The sequence below is a fragment of the Alosa alosa genome, chromosome 4, assembly GCF_017589495.1.
Source record: "Alosa alosa isolate M-15738 ecotype Scorff River chromosome 4, AALO_Geno_1.1, whole genome shotgun sequence".
Lineage (NCBI taxonomy): Eukaryota > Metazoa > Chordata > Actinopteri > Clupeiformes > Clupeidae > Alosa > Alosa alosa.
The window spans coordinates 30,897,655-30,915,000 of record NC_063192.1 but is presented as its reverse complement, the minus strand read 5'-3'; the positions used below and the strand labels follow the sequence as shown (position 1 = coordinate 30,915,000).

Below are 17,346 nucleotides of genomic sequence, written 5' to 3'. Positions count from 1 at the left end.
AGCTATTCCAGCCTGTTGGCACCAATGCACTGGTTGTGCACTTGTTTTGGCACAAATCTGGTGTTAAAACAGCCATTTGTTTTTGTAGTAATGTTCCTGCTGGAAAACATCGATGTATGGCAGAAACTGATTTTAGAACTTCCCTTGAAGGACAGCTCTGTCCTGCAAGGGTTCACTGAGGTCAGGATGGGAACTCCTAGAGAGGTAGGAATCCAAATGAAGTGTCATGCTTTCGAGAAATGCTTGGAGAATGTGTGCATTTGTCAGGGAGGCATTTCAGTGGCCTGCTTTGTACTCTAAGTATAGCGAGGAGGGCTAGGGGAGGGGGCAGGCATAGCTGGGGGCACCTGTCTGTTCACTCTATTATGGCAGACAGGCCTGAAAGGAGGAGGGTGACATTAAGGGAATAATTGAGTGGCTAAGAATATCCCCACTGAGAATGCTCAAGGAAGCCGAAAAGGAACACACACACACACACTCATACACTCATAGCCAGACAGCAAGATACATCCACACACACACACACACACACACAAACAAACACACACACACTCACACGCACTTCAAACACGTATGCACCTAACTGCTTCCTAACGAGTCTCAGTTGGGACAGCAAAGTCATTAATAATGTGACATACCCCTGCCATCTTACGGTGAAGTGGAGCCTCCAGCTCAGTGGGGAGCCACTGCTCACCCCCCTCTCCAACAGTATCATCAGTCTACCATGAAGACCCCCACTCTCACTTTGTCTTACACAACAGGCCATATCTCTAACAATAGCCATTGATAGAGGAGGGTCAGCCACAGACATTAAACACTGTCAGCACAACTGCTGGACCGGACATGATGAGGCCATGTTTGTTTTAGGGTGTTTGTTTGTTTGTTTGTTTTTGGGCAGCGTTGCCCGTCGATTGCTCCCTGGGCCTCATTACCCCCCGTGTCTGCTGAGAGAGGGGTGGGAGGGGGGTTTGTTTGCCAAGCTCAGCTGGCGGACCCACAGGCCCTTATTCAGGGGTCACTACCTGGACCCCTCTCTGCAGTCTCTCCTGGCGCTGGACCACCTGCTCACCAGCCACACGCGCCACCATCACCTCCACCCTCCGTGGCGGGCCCCCCATCACCTCCACCCTCCGTGGCGCGGCCCCCATCACCTCCACCCTCCGTGGCGGGGCCCCCGGGCTCAGCTGTGCTCCCAGGCTCTCCACACCCTCTGCAGTCGCTCCCTGCTGGGCCTGCCTGCCTCTGCCTAGATGCCGGCATAATGCAGGCACTCGAATGTGACATGTTTTGCTCATGCATGCTGTATGCCTTTGTTTAACAGTAGTCTACTAGTACAAGTCTAGGTATCTAGGTCTGCTGTTGGCTGTTTGCTGCATCACTGATAATAAAGTGACATTACTATCCACCAAAACTAGACCCATCACGATTACTACACTACATCACTACACTGTATTGTCAAACATAAGCATAAGAATAGACACAATAAGGGATCTACTTCAAATCAAACTGAGATCAGTGTCAGAAGTTTGATCAGGGAATCGGGGATCTTCCCTTTTTTTTAGTTGTGCATTGTGTTTTCATGTGTTTGCTGCTGTCGAGTGCCGTTGCAATGCAGTGCCGTGTGTAGGTTCCATGTTGTGCGACTGAGAGGCCTGTACTGTATGTGGGTGAAACAGCCCTGCACGTCTCTGTAGAGCACCACTCTGTTTGGCCTGCCACCAGGCCAAAAGCGGGCAGGGCGCGCCAGCTCAGCATCGCGCCACAGAGAGCCCAATTGTAATGTTTATTGCATCTTACAGCCCTGTAGACATAAACGACCCAATTTTTTTTTAAGCGAAGCTCTGTCCTACATTCTCAGGCTCACAGCACTTGCTGCTTAGTAATGTCTACCTTGGCCTGTTGTTGTATGATTCAGAGGACCTTTCCACTTCCCCGTTGAGCCCCATGACCACATAAATGTTTCAAAGGTATCTCAGAACCACAGAGGATTTGTGAGAGGCAGACAGTATTGGGAGTGCACAAGTCAAAGGGGTTTGAGGTAGTGCTATTTTGACAGTTATTGATGTCCTTGTTTAGTGTGTGGGCTGACTAGAGCCTCCATAGACGGGATGATCTGATGGGGTTCCTGTGCCCACAGAGTGTTGCCATGGAAACGGGGCTCGGGGCTATGAGAGCATCTATTAGGCCAGTGCCATGTGCAGCCAACTGAGGGTGTCGGTGAGGAGAAAGGGGGGCGTCAGAGCGCCCCAGGGCCTGGGGGAGCAGCTGCCTCTCCAGCCAGTGCTGGGGAAACACATCTGGAGGGCAGGCAGCGGAGGGAGGAGGGGGGATCGCAGACACACGAGTCACAGCTTTCCCCCCTGAGAACTGCTGCAGTCAGACCCGTGCGCACACAGGGGCTCAGGCCTTCATTCAGTGCACATCCAACCAAAAAAAAAGGTCAAACAATCCCAAGACCAAAACACCCCATTGTCTGGTATGGACTGCTTATGCACTTAATGACATCTTTATTTACCCCATTTTCTCCCATTGTGCTTATGCAGTATTAAAGACTGAATTTAATATGGAAAAATCACTGGAGTTTTATCATATCTTTCACATGGGTACCCCACGATTAATTTATTCCATGGCGAGACCACTTATTTCTTTGCTTTGAACGCACTGCTTTTATGTGTTAAGTGGCTTACTGAAGTTGATGGAGGGTTTCTTGCAGTGTGGTGCTGGGCAAATGCAGCAGTCGGGAACATGGAAGAGAGATGACATTTCAGGAGCAGTCACTGTCATGGCTCCACTGCAAGGCCCAGAGCGCACGAGGAGCTGCTCAACGGAGTGACACACCGACTAAATGTTATTACATATTTAAAGCAGCCAGGGCCACGTGACTGCAGCCATGCTGGTAGAGGGAACAACGTGACGCGTGTGTGTGGAATCGTGGATTGCCTTTGTGTTGGTCGACTGCACGAGCAGTGGATTTCAGGCGCTTTCTGGGTAGCACTTACTGTAATACTGCTTTATGAACTGCTATCATATGTCATTACACAGAGTGTATTTCTCCTGAGCTTAACTTAGCATCAGACAGTATAGATCCATTACATTAATCACATTAATCTTTGTGTGAGAGATGGTATTTCATAGTGTTTCCCTTTCTCATATTGTGTCTTTTTGACTGCTTTGCTGAGCTGCCTGTAAATATAATTTTATTGCCTGTCATTTATGCTTTATTTGGCACACTATAGTATTCTCTGTGTAACAGGCTAATGGTAATGGTAATGATAATGGGCCCTGATCTGTCCATGGGTCTTAACATTTCCGTTGTAGGTTGAGAGTTTGAGAGGCAGTGTGAGGTTGGGGGTGGGTGGGGGGTGAGAGAGGGCAGCACGTGCCTCTCCGTCACCCCTGAGCCCACCGAGGCCGTGGCCAACCAACCGGGCTAATGCAGCTACGCACAGCCTGGAGAGGCAGGACAGCGCGGAGAGCCAGGCACTGGAGCTGACATGCTCTCTCGCTGCCCATGTGTAACACAGATCCGCTGGGCTCTTCCAAGTATGTGTGTGTATGTGTGTGTGTGTGTGTGTGTGTGTGTGTGTGTGTGTGCCTGTGCCTGTCTCTGTGTGTGTGTATGCGTATGCGCAATCTCTTCTGCTCCAAATGAAAAACATGTGCAGAAGCGCTGCCTGGGTTCGCTCGCTTCAGTGCACGATATTCCACTAGCCGAGACGCTAGGCTAGGCCCTGCAAAAAGGATTTTCAAGTTATGCCAGAGCTACCACTGAAGACGGAGGAATGTTTTTAGTGTGTGATTGTGTGTGGAGTCCCATTGATTGAGACGTACAGTCCAGGGGCGTGTGCAGTGTGACAGTTAGGGATCACTGGCATACCCACCACCCTTCCATCCCAGCGTGCTTAGTGTCATGACATGGTGGAGCCCACAGCTGTGGCTTTTTTGTTGTTGTTGTAGGGAGGCATTTCCTGTGGCGAAGATGGTGGTGTCCCACTGTCTGCAACACAAATACACTCACTCAGTATCACACACACACACACACATACACACACACACACACACACACACACACATACACACACACACACAATTTTCAAAACAGTTTGAGAAGTGGTCTTAGCTGGTGGAGCTGTGGGATGAAGTGTTGTGGGATGGCCAGGGTTCGTGATGCGATGTGACTGTCGCTGGGTTTGGTCTGCGTTGAATTAAGAGCTGGCCGCGTCCACGTCACTCGCTCTACATCCTGGAATACACACACAGAGTTCTACGTGCTTAGCTTTGGGGTTTGGGGTTTGCCAGATCCAAGTTCCCTGTGTCAGTCTGAAATTTATGAAATCCGTGTTGGTTCACCAGTGCACCAGGGATTCAAACACTCATTCTTACCCCAAAAATTTACATATAAACTCTGCTGATTTGATAGAACAAAAACATCCCAAAAAGGCCTCACCCATTGAGCTCACAATGCACTAAAAATGTCCCACATGTATGTGATTTGATCACATACAATATAATTTTTGGATTCTGTGTGTCTGTTGCTTTAATGTGTATTTTAACGAGTAATCATCACTGACATATCTTTTTGTCATCTTCTTGTTTTGCAGGGCAAACATTGATGAAGTGGAAACAGAAGTTGTTGAAATTGAAGCTAAATTAGACAAGGTAAGATATGACAAATCTACAATTCCTGAACATGAAAGTGAAAGTCATTTTTGAAAAGGCCAGCACCAGTGAAATTACACACACTTTCTGTCAAACCGGAGGGAGACCTCAGTGTGATAGTAGGAAAAACTTGTCAGCCCCCTCAAAGAACACCCGCTAGTGCTTAGTGTTTCATGCACACAGGCTGTAATCATCTTTATTGAATCATGGAAGGCTATCCAGATGACTGATTTGAAAGCACTTGTGACTGCCATGTCCTGCGCTGCCCTGGTGAAAACATATGTAGATTGACCCCCAGGACAGAGTCTCTACCATTTAGATGACATGTCCTCTAGTGGGATTACGAATGGGGCGCTGGGGAGAGATATTGTGAGTGCTTCAGGAAAGAGAAGTGCAGCTGGTGAAATGAACACACCCCTCTAGTCCATCCGGTCTTAATCTCATCAGAGATGGGTTAAGCAGGGCCATGCTCTCTGGAACGTGCCCCAGTCTCTGATGTTTGTTCTTAAGAGTTCCGCGGTGTTTGTGTGGGTGGCTGCTCTCACACAAAGTCTGAAGTCCCAGCTGCTAACTCTGACACCGTTGTCATGTGATCATAGCCGGTGTCGTTGTCTTGCCTGACCTTCTGGGCCACGGCTCCCAGCGCGAGGCGGGCCTGGGCCAGACCGAGGAGAGCACACTCTCCCTCAGCGGTCCATTTCCACGGTAATGAGGAGGCCAGATGCTGGGCGGTGACGCTGGGGCTCAGTGATGTCATGGCTTCCATCTGGTGACCTTGAGTGAGGTCCGTCAGCTGACACTACCCCCCTTCTCCTCCCACTCCTCCGGCTCCTTCTCCTTCAGCCCCGGGATAAATGGGCAGCGGCAGACTCATAATAAGATGATTGATGATTCAGCCGCTTGTTGAACTCCCTTGTTATATGGGCCGATTTACACGTGGTGTCTTCCAGCTGACCATGTTTTCTTGTTATGGTCATGAGGGCTGTGATGCTGCCGGCTGGACAAACTGGCAGAGCCCAGCTCAACTCTCAGAGCTGCTCTGTCGGTACGGTAGTTGGCCTCCCACATCCCTCACAGCCTAGGTTAGATGGACAGCCTCTGAAGCTTAGGTTCAGTCAGCTGGTGACATAATAGCAATGAAAATAGAGTCTTTGTCTGCTTTTGGAGACATGTGGAGCAGTGCCTTTTTGAGTGTGCTGCAGGTCTCGTGTTGTTGACGTGGCTGTTGCTCAGTACGTGCTTGTGCTGGAAGTTGGGAGGGCAGATTGATTTGATTATGTGGCTTTGACAATTAGATCAGCCAGGGAAAGGAGAAAGGAACAATAGCAGCACACAGAGGCAATAGAGTGGACCTGGCCTCCATAGCAGCACACAGAGGCAATAGAGTGGACCTGGCCTCCATAGAGTGGACCCCCCCCCCCCCTCTCTCAGGCTGGCCAGTCCCCTGGCCAAACAGCAGTCTCCTGTTTCAGCCTGGCTCCCATCAGCAGAGCCACAGCCTGCAGGGAAGGGCCGACAGCACACACATGAAAAAACAAGAACACTCCACTTAACTAATCCACTTGTTGCCAGTGATCTGCAAAAATGCTTCTCATGAATCAAAAATGCTGAGAAGAACCTTATGATCTCTTTACAGTATTTCTCCCTTCCTCTCTTTTTCTCCCCCTCTCTCCATCTCTATCTGTGTGTGTGTGTGTGTGTGTGTGTGTGTGTGTGAGAGAGAGAGAGACAGAGAGAGAGAGAGAGAGAGAGTCCCCCTTGTGACTTCTAATTTGAATCAAGATGTTGTCTCTCAGCACAGATGCACTGGCAGTCCAGTCTGGTTTCAGTGTTTTTGTTGGGCTTGCAGTTAGTGACTGAGACAGATTCTCTGGCTTATCGGCCGTGTGAAACAAGGGGATTTCTTGTGGTTATTTGGCAGAAAGTGCAAATTCACATCACAATGAAGATAGCAGATTCTATCATTGCTGAAACTTTGAGTGGAATCTTTAGACTTACCTTATTTGCTGAATATTTTTGTGTGATTTTGATCGCCTAGAACAGCTGACAGTTTCATTTTCATTGTTCTTCTTGCAATATGGAGGGGGGCTTCAGTCAAGACCACCAGGACTTGAACGTGCCCACCCACCAGACGACTGAGCTCTGTCAACACACTGAAACCGCCACAGGCGGCGTTCTCATGTGCAACATATTATTTTCTGCTTGATTTTCATCACTTCCCCATCACATGGAGCACTGAAGCAGGGAGAGACACTTAACCCCAATATCCTGCGCCCTCCTCCCTCGTAAAGGGACACGGGGGACACTCTCCGTCTCGCCATCAGCTCGGGCCACAGAGTCCGGCTCCCATGTGGGCCTCCGCCCCCCCCCCCCCACGCCCAGCCTGCTAATGGGGAACACTCTCAGTGACAGGCAGCCCGGGCGTCTGGGGGCCCGGAGCCCACAGCAGGGCTGCAGCTGAACCATGTGGAGAGAGAGAGAGAGAGAGAGAGAGAGAGGGAGAGAGAGGAGAGAGAGAGAGAGAGAGGGAGGCAGCGGGGGGGCTCTTCACCCTCTCACTTTCACATGTGGAGACCAGCAACTGCATGCTGGAGCGTAATTGGCCCATTAGGGTTGCAGGCAGTGAGCCCTTGAGTTGTGAAACGGGGAACTGCACCACACCTGTTGTGTGTTGCAACACTCACAGACACACATACTGTACACACAAACACACACTCACGCACACACATGCACACAGAGAGAGAGGGGGGAAGAGAGAGAAACATGTCAGCCCCTTTCAATAAGCAACTCGGTGCGTTCTGGTCTTGCTCAGCTGAAGGTCAGCAGTGTATTGGGGGGGTTGGGTCCCCTCTAGCCCCACTGCTCCTGCAGCTGTGTTCTCTCACTCAGTCTCTAAGTCACTCTTACACTCTCTCACTCATTAATTTACTCACTCACTCACTCAGTCTCTAAGTCACTCGTTCACTTTCTCACTAATTCATTTACTCACTCACTGACTCAATCAATCAGTCAATCAATAAATCAATCACTCTTGTTCTACCCTCAGCTGGTGAAGCTATGCAGTGGGATGATAGAGGCCGGGAAGGCGTACGTCACCGCAAACAAGCTCTTTGTGAATGGGATCAGAGACCTGTCCCAGCAATGCAAGAAGGATGAGATGATATCGGTGAGTTCTTCATTATTTGTTGTATTTTGTCCTGGGGAAATTGAAGGTCTGTTTGATAAGGCCTTTTGGTTTATGGGCATTTCACAGTTATGCTGATATAAGTATAAGTATAAGTATATATACTCTTTTGATCCCGTGAGGGAAATTTGGTCTCTGCATTTATCCCAATCCGTGAATTAGTGAAACACACTCAGCACAGTGAACACACAGTGAGGTGAAGCACACACTAATCCCGGCGCAGTGAGCTGCCTGCAACAACAGCGGCGCTCGGGGAGCAGTGAGGGGTTAGGTGCCTTGCTCAAGGGCACTTCAGCCGTTGTCTGCTGGTTGGGGTTCGAACCGGCAACCCTCCGGTTACCAGTCCAAAGCGCTAACCAGTGGGCCACGGCTGCCCCATGTGTGTGTGTGTGTGTGTGTGTGTGTGTGTGTGTGTGTGTGTGTGTGTGTGTGTGTGTGTGTGTGTGTGTGTGTGTGTGTGTGTGTGTGTGTGTGTGTGTGTGTGTGTGTGTGTGTGTGTGTGTGTGTGTGTGTGTGTGTGTGTGTGTGTGTGTGTGTGTGTGTGTGTGTGTGTGTGTGTGTGTGTGTGTGTGTGTGTGTGTGGGTGTGTGTGGGGAAAGTGCACATGTTAAAACACACATCTGTCTGAGAAGATGCAAAACACTTTTATTGGCTTCTGGCGTGGACAAGTTTTTTTCTGGCGTGGACAAGTTGTTGCAAATTTATCCAGAGCTCTTCTTCAAATGGATGGCGTTTCTTCATCTTGTTTCAGCCAGTTCCTGAAGAATGTCTTATTTGTGGGCCTGTTGCCTCTCCGACTCCCTCTGAGTCATTTGTCTCTGCTGAGCTCTTCTAGGAAGACTCAGATCTCAGAAATGCGCCCTCGCTGCGTCTCTGTGGCCCAACACACACACATACACACACACACACACGAGCGAGCCGAACCCCGCGTCTCCCTGGCAGTGGTCTGCCACACAGCGGTGCTGTGGGCCCAGCGGAGGCGAGAGGACCAGTGCCAGCATGAGCAGACGCGCTGCCGCCGAGCCTTAAGTGCTGTTAAAGGCCCCCTGGCTCCAGCCTGGCTCGCTCCCCTGTTTGTCTAATGTCAAACATCTCATTAAAGCCTGCTGTTATTTGCTATTTTTCCATTGTAAAACACACAGGACAGACCAAACACATTTCCATTTTTTGACCCCTCTCAGACAGTGTGTTTTAAATGTGTAGTGCTTTCCCTGTTGTGCTCAGGTGATAGTATGAATCAAGATTTCTTTGCCTCTCTCAACACTCACTTTTATCCCACAACAGGAAATGTTGGCATTTGTTGTCCATCAATCTATTACAGTACATTTCATGTTTTTGTCCTCAGTCTTGTTTTAATTTCATGTCCAGGAGTTCAGACAGCACTTTGATAGATAGAGATAGATAGATACTTTATTGATCCCCAGGGGGAAATTCAAGGTCTCAGTAGCCTACAGACATCACACACAACATGCACTTACAGCAGAAAAGGTAAATATAAGTATATACAAATAACAAAACTCCACTGTACAATAGAGACAGTAGAAGATAAGAAAAACTAACAAAACTAAATACTAAATATACTATATAAATTAAATAAAAAAAATCCACAGTGTGCTTGAGGATCCTCAAGCATGAGACGCTTGCAGTGACAGGGCCGGGACTGGCCTGTGTGCATGGTAAGGTGCTCTGTCCACTGTGCAGGACCTTGTACTGATCTAGTTGTGCTCTGTTTTGGTGATAGGAGTGTCTGGAGAAGTTTGGTGAGAGCCTCCAGGAGATCGTCAACTACCACATGGTGAGTCCCAGAGTCCCAGGTCTTCCTGTAGAGACCCCTCCTCTCAGTGTGCCTACAGAGCTGGTGCCCACTGAGACCTGACCAATGAGATCACTGCCGAAGGAGGAGAGAGGGAACAAGCCGGAGCCGATGCTTAGTTCTCACCAGGGTCCGCTTTTACATGACCATACAGAGGTCAAGAGGACTCGGGCATGAATGATTCAGTGGCTGCTGTTTGAATCACATAAAGACCCCAGCAGGCCGCACGGCTGACTGGAGTGGGCCATGCCAGACGCACAGCACTTTGGGTGGATGTCATGTGGGCATTTGGGGAAGGCAGCACGCTACAGTGAAATAGACGTGAAAGTGACATGAAGTGCCTCTCTCTGTGGTTTCACACAAAAACACACACACACACACACACACACACACAGACCTCACACATGGCTGTGAAGAGTTTGCTTTTGAGTGAGAACGCTCTCGTTTATCAGGGCATTCTAATTACAAATCCAACTGAGACAGAGAGAGCAAGAGGACAGTGTAGGACAGTGGACAGTGCTTTTGTCTCTACTTGTAGCTAATTGTCTCTGTATGTCACTGGCCCTTCAGCATGACAGAAACATGCATGAAATTGGTGCAAACATATTTGACTGCAACTGTGCATATGCAGTTGTGTGTGTGCACACATTTGCTGTATATCCACTCTTGCTGTTCAGATACATGAAAATAAGGAGAGGACCATGGAAGCCTGCTGTTCTGCATCTGGGCTCTATTTCCTCTGAGTGACCGGGGCTCTGTCTGCCCAGTCTCACTGTATTTAGTGCGTGTTGTTCCTGCTGTGAGCTGATCTGGCTTTGGTGCAGCAGGATCAGGGCCTTTCAAATACCTCTTTTACTCATTTATGGATTAGTCATCCATTACACACACACACACACACACACACACACACACACACACACGTACACACACAGACCGATCTGTGCTGATGCTCTCCATCACTTCATGTCGTGAGCCTCCCTGAGAAGGAGGAGGAAAACTAAAGTGATGCAGGTGGAATTCCATAGACGGCTCTAGCGATGGCCCACTGAACACGCTCTTCCATATTTTCTGTTGCCTGATAAAAATTAACAGCAGGTTACAGTAATAGCTGTGCTCAGCACCCCGTAGCTCAGTCAGAGAGAGAGAGAGAGAGAGTGTGTGTGTGTGTGTGTGTGTGTGTGTGTGTGTGTGTGTGTGTGTGTGTGTGTGTGTGTGTGTGTGTGTGTGTGTGTGTGTGTGAGAGAGAGAGGTAGAGACAGAGATGCATGAGGTGAGATTTAGGGCTTCTACCTGAGTAATGGTTTGCCTGCAGGGAGGGAGTTACAGTCCATAGGAAGGCTCTTTCAGGTCACTGCCTCTAATGTGCACACACAGACACACACACACACACACACACACACATGTTTCTGATATAAAATAGGAAGACAGGTCAGTAGGCAGAAGGATGAGTCAGTGCTCTGCACTCTCTGTTGCTCATGTGCAGGTGATCTGTGCTGTCAGTCAGAGTCAAACTCACCAGTATGCATTAGCATACATGAAAATCACTGGACACTGTTCAGATAGATGTTTGTCTGGTTAAATAATTAGATTTAAAGACATTTCACACAATTGATGTAATAATACATATTTTTGTTTTGGTGTAGACGGTTTCTGTTTAAGACTGTCATGTTTAATGTTCTTAGACATTTTCTGTCATGTCTTCACTGGAAGAATCTCTGCAACGTTAGTTTCTTCATGACTGTACCAACTCCTGCTGGTTTTGTTTTCCCTTGTTTGTTCAGTATGATATGTATCATTCATATTTTTACTACCATGTTAGAGCAGTGGCTTGCAAGGAGATTGAGATGTGATTCATGTATAACAAACTAGTCATCGCTTTGTGTGGACCATGGAATTGAATGTTTTTTATCAGCCTGTCGTCTGTTGAGTTAAAACGTCTCTCAGATCCTTTCATCGGATAAACACAATGATAACACAACCTCAGTCAGGGTAACCAAGGCAACTGAGTCTAGGCAGGACGAATGAGACAAAAAGAGAAAGCAGCAAGGGAAGAAAAGAGACGAGAGTAGAAAGCCGGAATCAAAGAGGAGAAAACTAAACAAGGAGCAGGGGGGTCGGGGCCACTGAGGGCTAGAGAACTCACCAGCAACCAGGTTCCGTTAGACTAGTGGTGGTGGTGCTGCTCCAGTTGTGTGTTTGGGAGCTGCTGTCTCTGCCAGAAGGAAAGCCCTATGCTGCAGTAAGCCTCGACAGCCTCGTTCAGCTCAGAGAGCCGAAGTCTTGCTGCTGCCCTGTGCACATGCATGAATAAGAGATGATGGGGCTATCTCTGGAGCCTGTGTGTATGAGAGGCTTTGGGAGAAGTGGGGGACGTAGTAGCTTCCATGGTATTGCCACAGCGCTGTTAACCGTTCAGGTAAGCATGGCGTCATGCAGGCAGGACAATTGTGTCTGCATCCAGAGCATACAAACACACACACACACACACACACACACACACACACACACACACACACACACACACACACACATTCACGCATGCACACACACGCACACACACATTCACACACACACACACACACACACACACACACACACACACACACACACTACATATTCCATAGTCTGCTTTCTAACATGCTGTGCTAACATTGTTAAGAACAGTGCAGCCCAGCAGTAAGCAAATCAGTGATATGACACAGGCACAGCCACAGGCCTGTCAGCTTTACAAACAAATATTTAAAACATAAACACACAGATTAATACTGAACAGGCCCACCTCCTCAACAGCGGCACGCCATTTTTGTTGACAATCGATAATTTCTACATTCTGTGTAGCACACACACCCCAATACCTTTTACTGGACACAAAATGCTGCATTAGTTGTTACAGGCTGGTAGTTGTTGGTCGATAATGCCTGTTTCTCTGAGAGAGGGCAAGAATTGAGAGAATCAGTGGAATTTTCTTGCTCCGTGCCTCTAAAAAAAAAGGCAGGCTGTCTGGAGAGGAAACAGAACGTCCTGGAAAATCCTCCGAGCTGTGGGGAGACAGTGGGGGAGAGAGGGGGAGGACGAAGAGAGAGAGGAGAGAAAAGAGGAGAGGAGAGAAAAGAGGAGAGGAGAGAAAAGAGAAGAGGAGAGGAGAGAAAAGAGGAGAGGAGAGAAAAAGAGGAGGAGGAAAAGAGGAGAGGAGAGGAGAGAAAAGAGGAGAGGAGAGAAAAGAGGAGAGGAGAGAGAAAAGAGGAGAGGAGAGAAAAGAGGAGAGGAGAGAAAAGAGGAGAGGAGAAGAAAAGAGGAGAGGAGAGGAAAGAGAAGAGAAGAGGAAAGAGGAGAGGAGAGGAAAAGGGAGCTTTGGGTTTGCCATGGCTTTATGTAACAGAACAGATCCTAAACAGTGTTTTTACCACAATCCCCAGATTAGCTGTGTGTGTGTGTGTTGGGGGGATTCCAGTTCATTTCCAGTAAGAGGGCTGTCACTGCATACTCACAGGATGCTGGTCTACACGACTGGAATACTTTTTGAGATCATGGCTATCCCAGATTAGTCATAGCAAACACACGCACACACACACACACACACACACACACACACACAGAGGGGAATAGAGATATAGGGAATTAAAACATAGTATCCCACACCCAGCCCACTAACTCAGAGCTGTGTCATCAGCACATTGATTTGTCCCTCGTCTCCCTCCATTAGGGATGTTACTGCGTCGGTCGATCACTGTTGAGTGCTTTAAGTGGCAGAATGATGAAACTCCAGCAGAAGTCCTCTGATGACGTGCAGCTGAGCTCCATGCTAGCACGCCGCTATCTCTCCCAGCTCATGTGCTGTTCAACCACAGCTACGCTGAAATGTTGTCACTGGAACTGTATGTAACTCGGGTATGGCCAGTGAGAGTGTGTGTGTGCGTATCCTCGGAGCTGTGCTGTATTAATGACCTTGCTGTCAGCTCCGTCACGTCTGTAACTCCCAGCAGCACACATCGGGGAGAGTGACGGGCCTCGGCTCCGTGATTTCATTGGCCAGCCGGCGCGAAGGGTCATGGGCCTGTATTTACATTTCATCACTCAGCGCTGGCTCTCGTCCGGAGCCACTTGCACTGAACGACAGAGGCACACATTTAATCAGCGCTCGCTGCTCCCGGGAGATGAGCACGTGATGCACTCCGCTCGGTCAGTGGAGCCAGAGGAGCGCTACTGGACTGTCCTACACATCGATATGCTGCCATGTAGCTGGAGTGAGGAGGAGGCAGGTCTGCTCAGAAAAACACCAGCTAGGCTTCTGTCATCCTCCACAGGTCCGTCACGTCTGTCAGTGTCCATACTGTAGGTGTACTGAGTAAAACATACATGCTCATGAACACAATGCAGTACTGTATGTGTGCAGACTAGAGTATATAGGACATAGACTTATTCACACACTAACTCCTGGCAGATATCTGTGCTAAATGTGGTTTAATTGACTCTCTGGTCTCCATGTTACATCTTGTAAGGACTCCCTTGCCACTGTTTTTTTATTAAACTGTGGTTTTTATTAACCTGGCAAACAGCTCTCTCTCTCTCTCTCACTCTCTCTCTCTCCTCTCTCTCTCTCACTCTCTCACTCTCCTCTCTCTCTCTCTCTCTCGCTCTCTCTCTGTGTGGGCCTGTTTGTTCCTATCCTGTCTGGTTGCCAAAGGTCAGAGATCTGCTGTGACAGAGGGTGGATGGTCGGCCGCCCCCCTCCTCTGCTAGCTCTTCAAGTCATCAGCATGTAGCAAATAGCAGCAGCAGCGATCCGCATTGGCATGCTGAGGACACTCTTCAGATTAGCATAGTATCTGTGGAGACAGTGGAAGGCGTCCCCATCTCCTGCACCCAAATAATGAAGGGAGCGTTTTTGAGTCCCTAACAAGGCAGGGGCATGGCCACTGTGAGCCCTGACATGGTGGGGGGAAATAAACTGTGACACAAGGTCTCTTGGGAGATAAATGACCTGCCACCCTCACCTTTCTCACACACTTGGCCTCAGACTTTACAGTGCTGTTAAACATCTATATAAAGAAGGAATGCACAAGTCTGCTGAAAATGTTCACCTCAGGAGGCCATTGTAATGTTAAGATTTTTTTTTTTTTTTTCCAGCAAGTAGATTCTCACACACAAGCATTTTTTGGCCAGTATTTGCCAATATGTGTTTCCCTTTGCTTGTTTTTGCTGTTGTTGCTCTGATGATTAGCAGTTCAGTGCTCACATGCTTCTGATTCAGCAGAGCTGTTTTTTAATGTTGTTTCCCTTGTTACTGTGGCTACCGTGAGATGACATTTCTCTTGTTTTCATCATCAACCACGGTGAGGTTTCACGGTGCCGCCTTGCCTCTACTGGTTGTGCATTCACCACCATATCTTGAATAGGTCCTGATTAGAAGCTGATCATTACTGAGACAATAGTGTCTACCCTTAAGTGGATCATTAGAGCCTGTCGGTTGCCACAGTAATTATGGAGTTGGTGCTGTGAATGTGCCGTATGCAAATTCAGGGGGTGGCTGCAGACACATCCATTACAGGGACTGGGGGGGGGGGGGTGCATCGGTCCCCACCAACCTATTCAGTGCTGTGGGAATAATAGGCCACTTTGATATCGCAGCTCAACCGAAGCCGTGAAGATGGACAGAGAGAGCTTCTCATCCTCACTGTTTCCCAGGAAGGGAGTGCTGAATCTTTCAAGAAGTCCTTCGTAAACGGCGTCTCCTCAAATCACCCCCACCTTTGCAGGCACGCACACACACACACACACACACACACACAGACACACAATAACAGAGAGAGAGAGAGAGGTGTTACTGTGTGTAGCTGCCCAGCACAATTGGCATTGGTTATTAGCAGGTCCGGCGCTGGCACTGAGGAGTTTGTCTGGTTGGCGTGCAGGTCAGCCTTCAGCCAGTGCAGCCTGTGGCTCAGTCAGAGAGGCTGTACATGTTCATGGAACCCATCCTCTCTCTTCCTCTGTTGCTCATGCTCTCTATCTCCCTCCAATTCTCTCTCCCTATATCTGTCTCATTTTCTGTCTTGCACCCCCCTCTCTCTCTCTCTCCTCTCCATGTCTTGCACCCCTTCTCTCTCTCTCCTCTCCTCTCCGTCTCTTTCCCCCCTCCCTGCCCGAGTGACCTATTTAGCAGCAGCCGCACCGAGGCTCACTGAAAAAAAATCTCTTTGTAGGGGAGAGTGGCAATGAATTTGAATGAGACAGGAGAGCGGAAGCTGTGTGTGTGTGTGTGTGTGTGTGTGTGTGTGTGTGTGTGTGTGTGTGTGTGTGTGTGTGTGTGTGTGTGTGTGTGTCTGTGTCTGTGTGTGTGTGTGCGTGCGTGTATGTGCATGTGAGTGTGTGTGTGTGCACGTTTGTGTGAGTGTATGTGCACGTGTGTGTGTGTGTGTGTGTGTGTGTGCGCGTACTCTTGAATTTGTGATCTCACCGCAGCCAAATGTGGATGAATTACAGCATGTTATTACCCCCTGTTGGCGCAAATGTGATACTGCAAGTGGTTTGGAGTTTGTAAATGTTATTAAAGATGCCGTCTGCGATTCCTTTTTAATTTTTTTGTGAAAGGTGGTTAATATTTTGTGCTCAACAGCCAATCAAAGTACATTCCTCCCTTCTATAATCCTGAAGCACGGTGTTGATTGGTTGGCATTATGGCCACTGTTTATTTCCCATTTACAGAGCCAGGGTTGTGTGCAATCACCTGAGTGTTTCTAGCACAGTCACTGAATGTTACAGCTACAAGATAATAAAGAGTAACTTCCTGAATTTGACTAAATGCGTATGGGATTAGAATCTTGGACTGTACCTTTAACGGTGCTGAATAATCATGATAATTTATCATTGGTTGGAGGTAAAGTGTGAAAGAGCATCAGCTAATAATGGAATATAATATTCCAGTGAAGGGGGCTCTACAGGTTCTCACTCACCAGGGGTTATGTTTGCTTTTGTGGTGCCAGTAACAATAATATCAGCGTGAGCACTGCAACTCATACTGTTTTTGTGAAATAAAACAACAGTGTTATTGTGTTTTTGACAAAGACTGAAAGATGCTCTGTGATCACATTATAAATACAATGCTAGTGCACATTGTTTCTTATACAAGTGTTTTGTTTTTGTTGCAGATCCTGTTTGACCAGGCTCAGCGGTCTGTGAAGCAGCAGTTGCACAATTTCGTCAAGGAGTAAGTATTAGAGTATGATCTGGTTGAAGGTTGTTATCAATGTTATCAGCGTTGTTGATACAGCAACATTTCACGTTATTCAAAGTGCATTAGAATGACAGCTGCACCATGTCACGTGTGAGCAGCAGGCCGGAGAGCTGTTCTGTCTGTTGATCTCTTTTAGCTCCAGAGTCAAGTCTAGACAAGTCAGACATTTATTAAAATTTTAGTTCTGGTTACTTTATTTCTTTCCGTAGGTAGATTTAACACAGGTACAAGAAAGGTTTTAACTTTTGTTTTTTTTTTTTTTTTTTAAACTTCAAAGAAAGCTGGCCAAAAAGGCTTTCCAGTAGAGAACGGAGCAGTGGAATTATTAATGTGTGAAAGAAGCCTAACTCTCCAAAGTGGGGACTTGGACAGAGTCCCAGGTGTTGTTCTGCAGTGCCTGAGACATCTGTCTAGAAGGAAAGGGCAGATGGAGAAAAAGGGGACACAGACCCCAGCGAA

At 48.1% G+C, this 17,346-nt stretch overlaps 1 protein-coding gene across 2 annotated transcripts in view; it reads left to right on the top strand.

Moving 5' to 3' along the window:
* The window catches only part of acap3a (ArfGAP with coiled-coil, ankyrin repeat and PH domains 3a), a 63,953-nt gene that overhangs the window by 24,731 nt on the left and 21,876 nt on the right, over positions 1–17,346 (top strand). For both annotated transcript variants that reach the window (XM_048241171.1, XM_048241172.1), the window contains exons 2-5: positions 4,602–4,659; positions 7,706–7,825; positions 9,585–9,638; positions 16,802–16,860. In XM_048241171.1, coding sequence (XP_048097128.1) covers positions 4,602–4,659; positions 7,706–7,825; positions 9,585–9,638; positions 16,802–16,860 — 291 coding nt within the window. The remainder of the gene's footprint in view (positions 1–4,601; positions 4,660–7,705; positions 7,826–9,584; positions 9,639–16,801; positions 16,861–17,346) is intronic.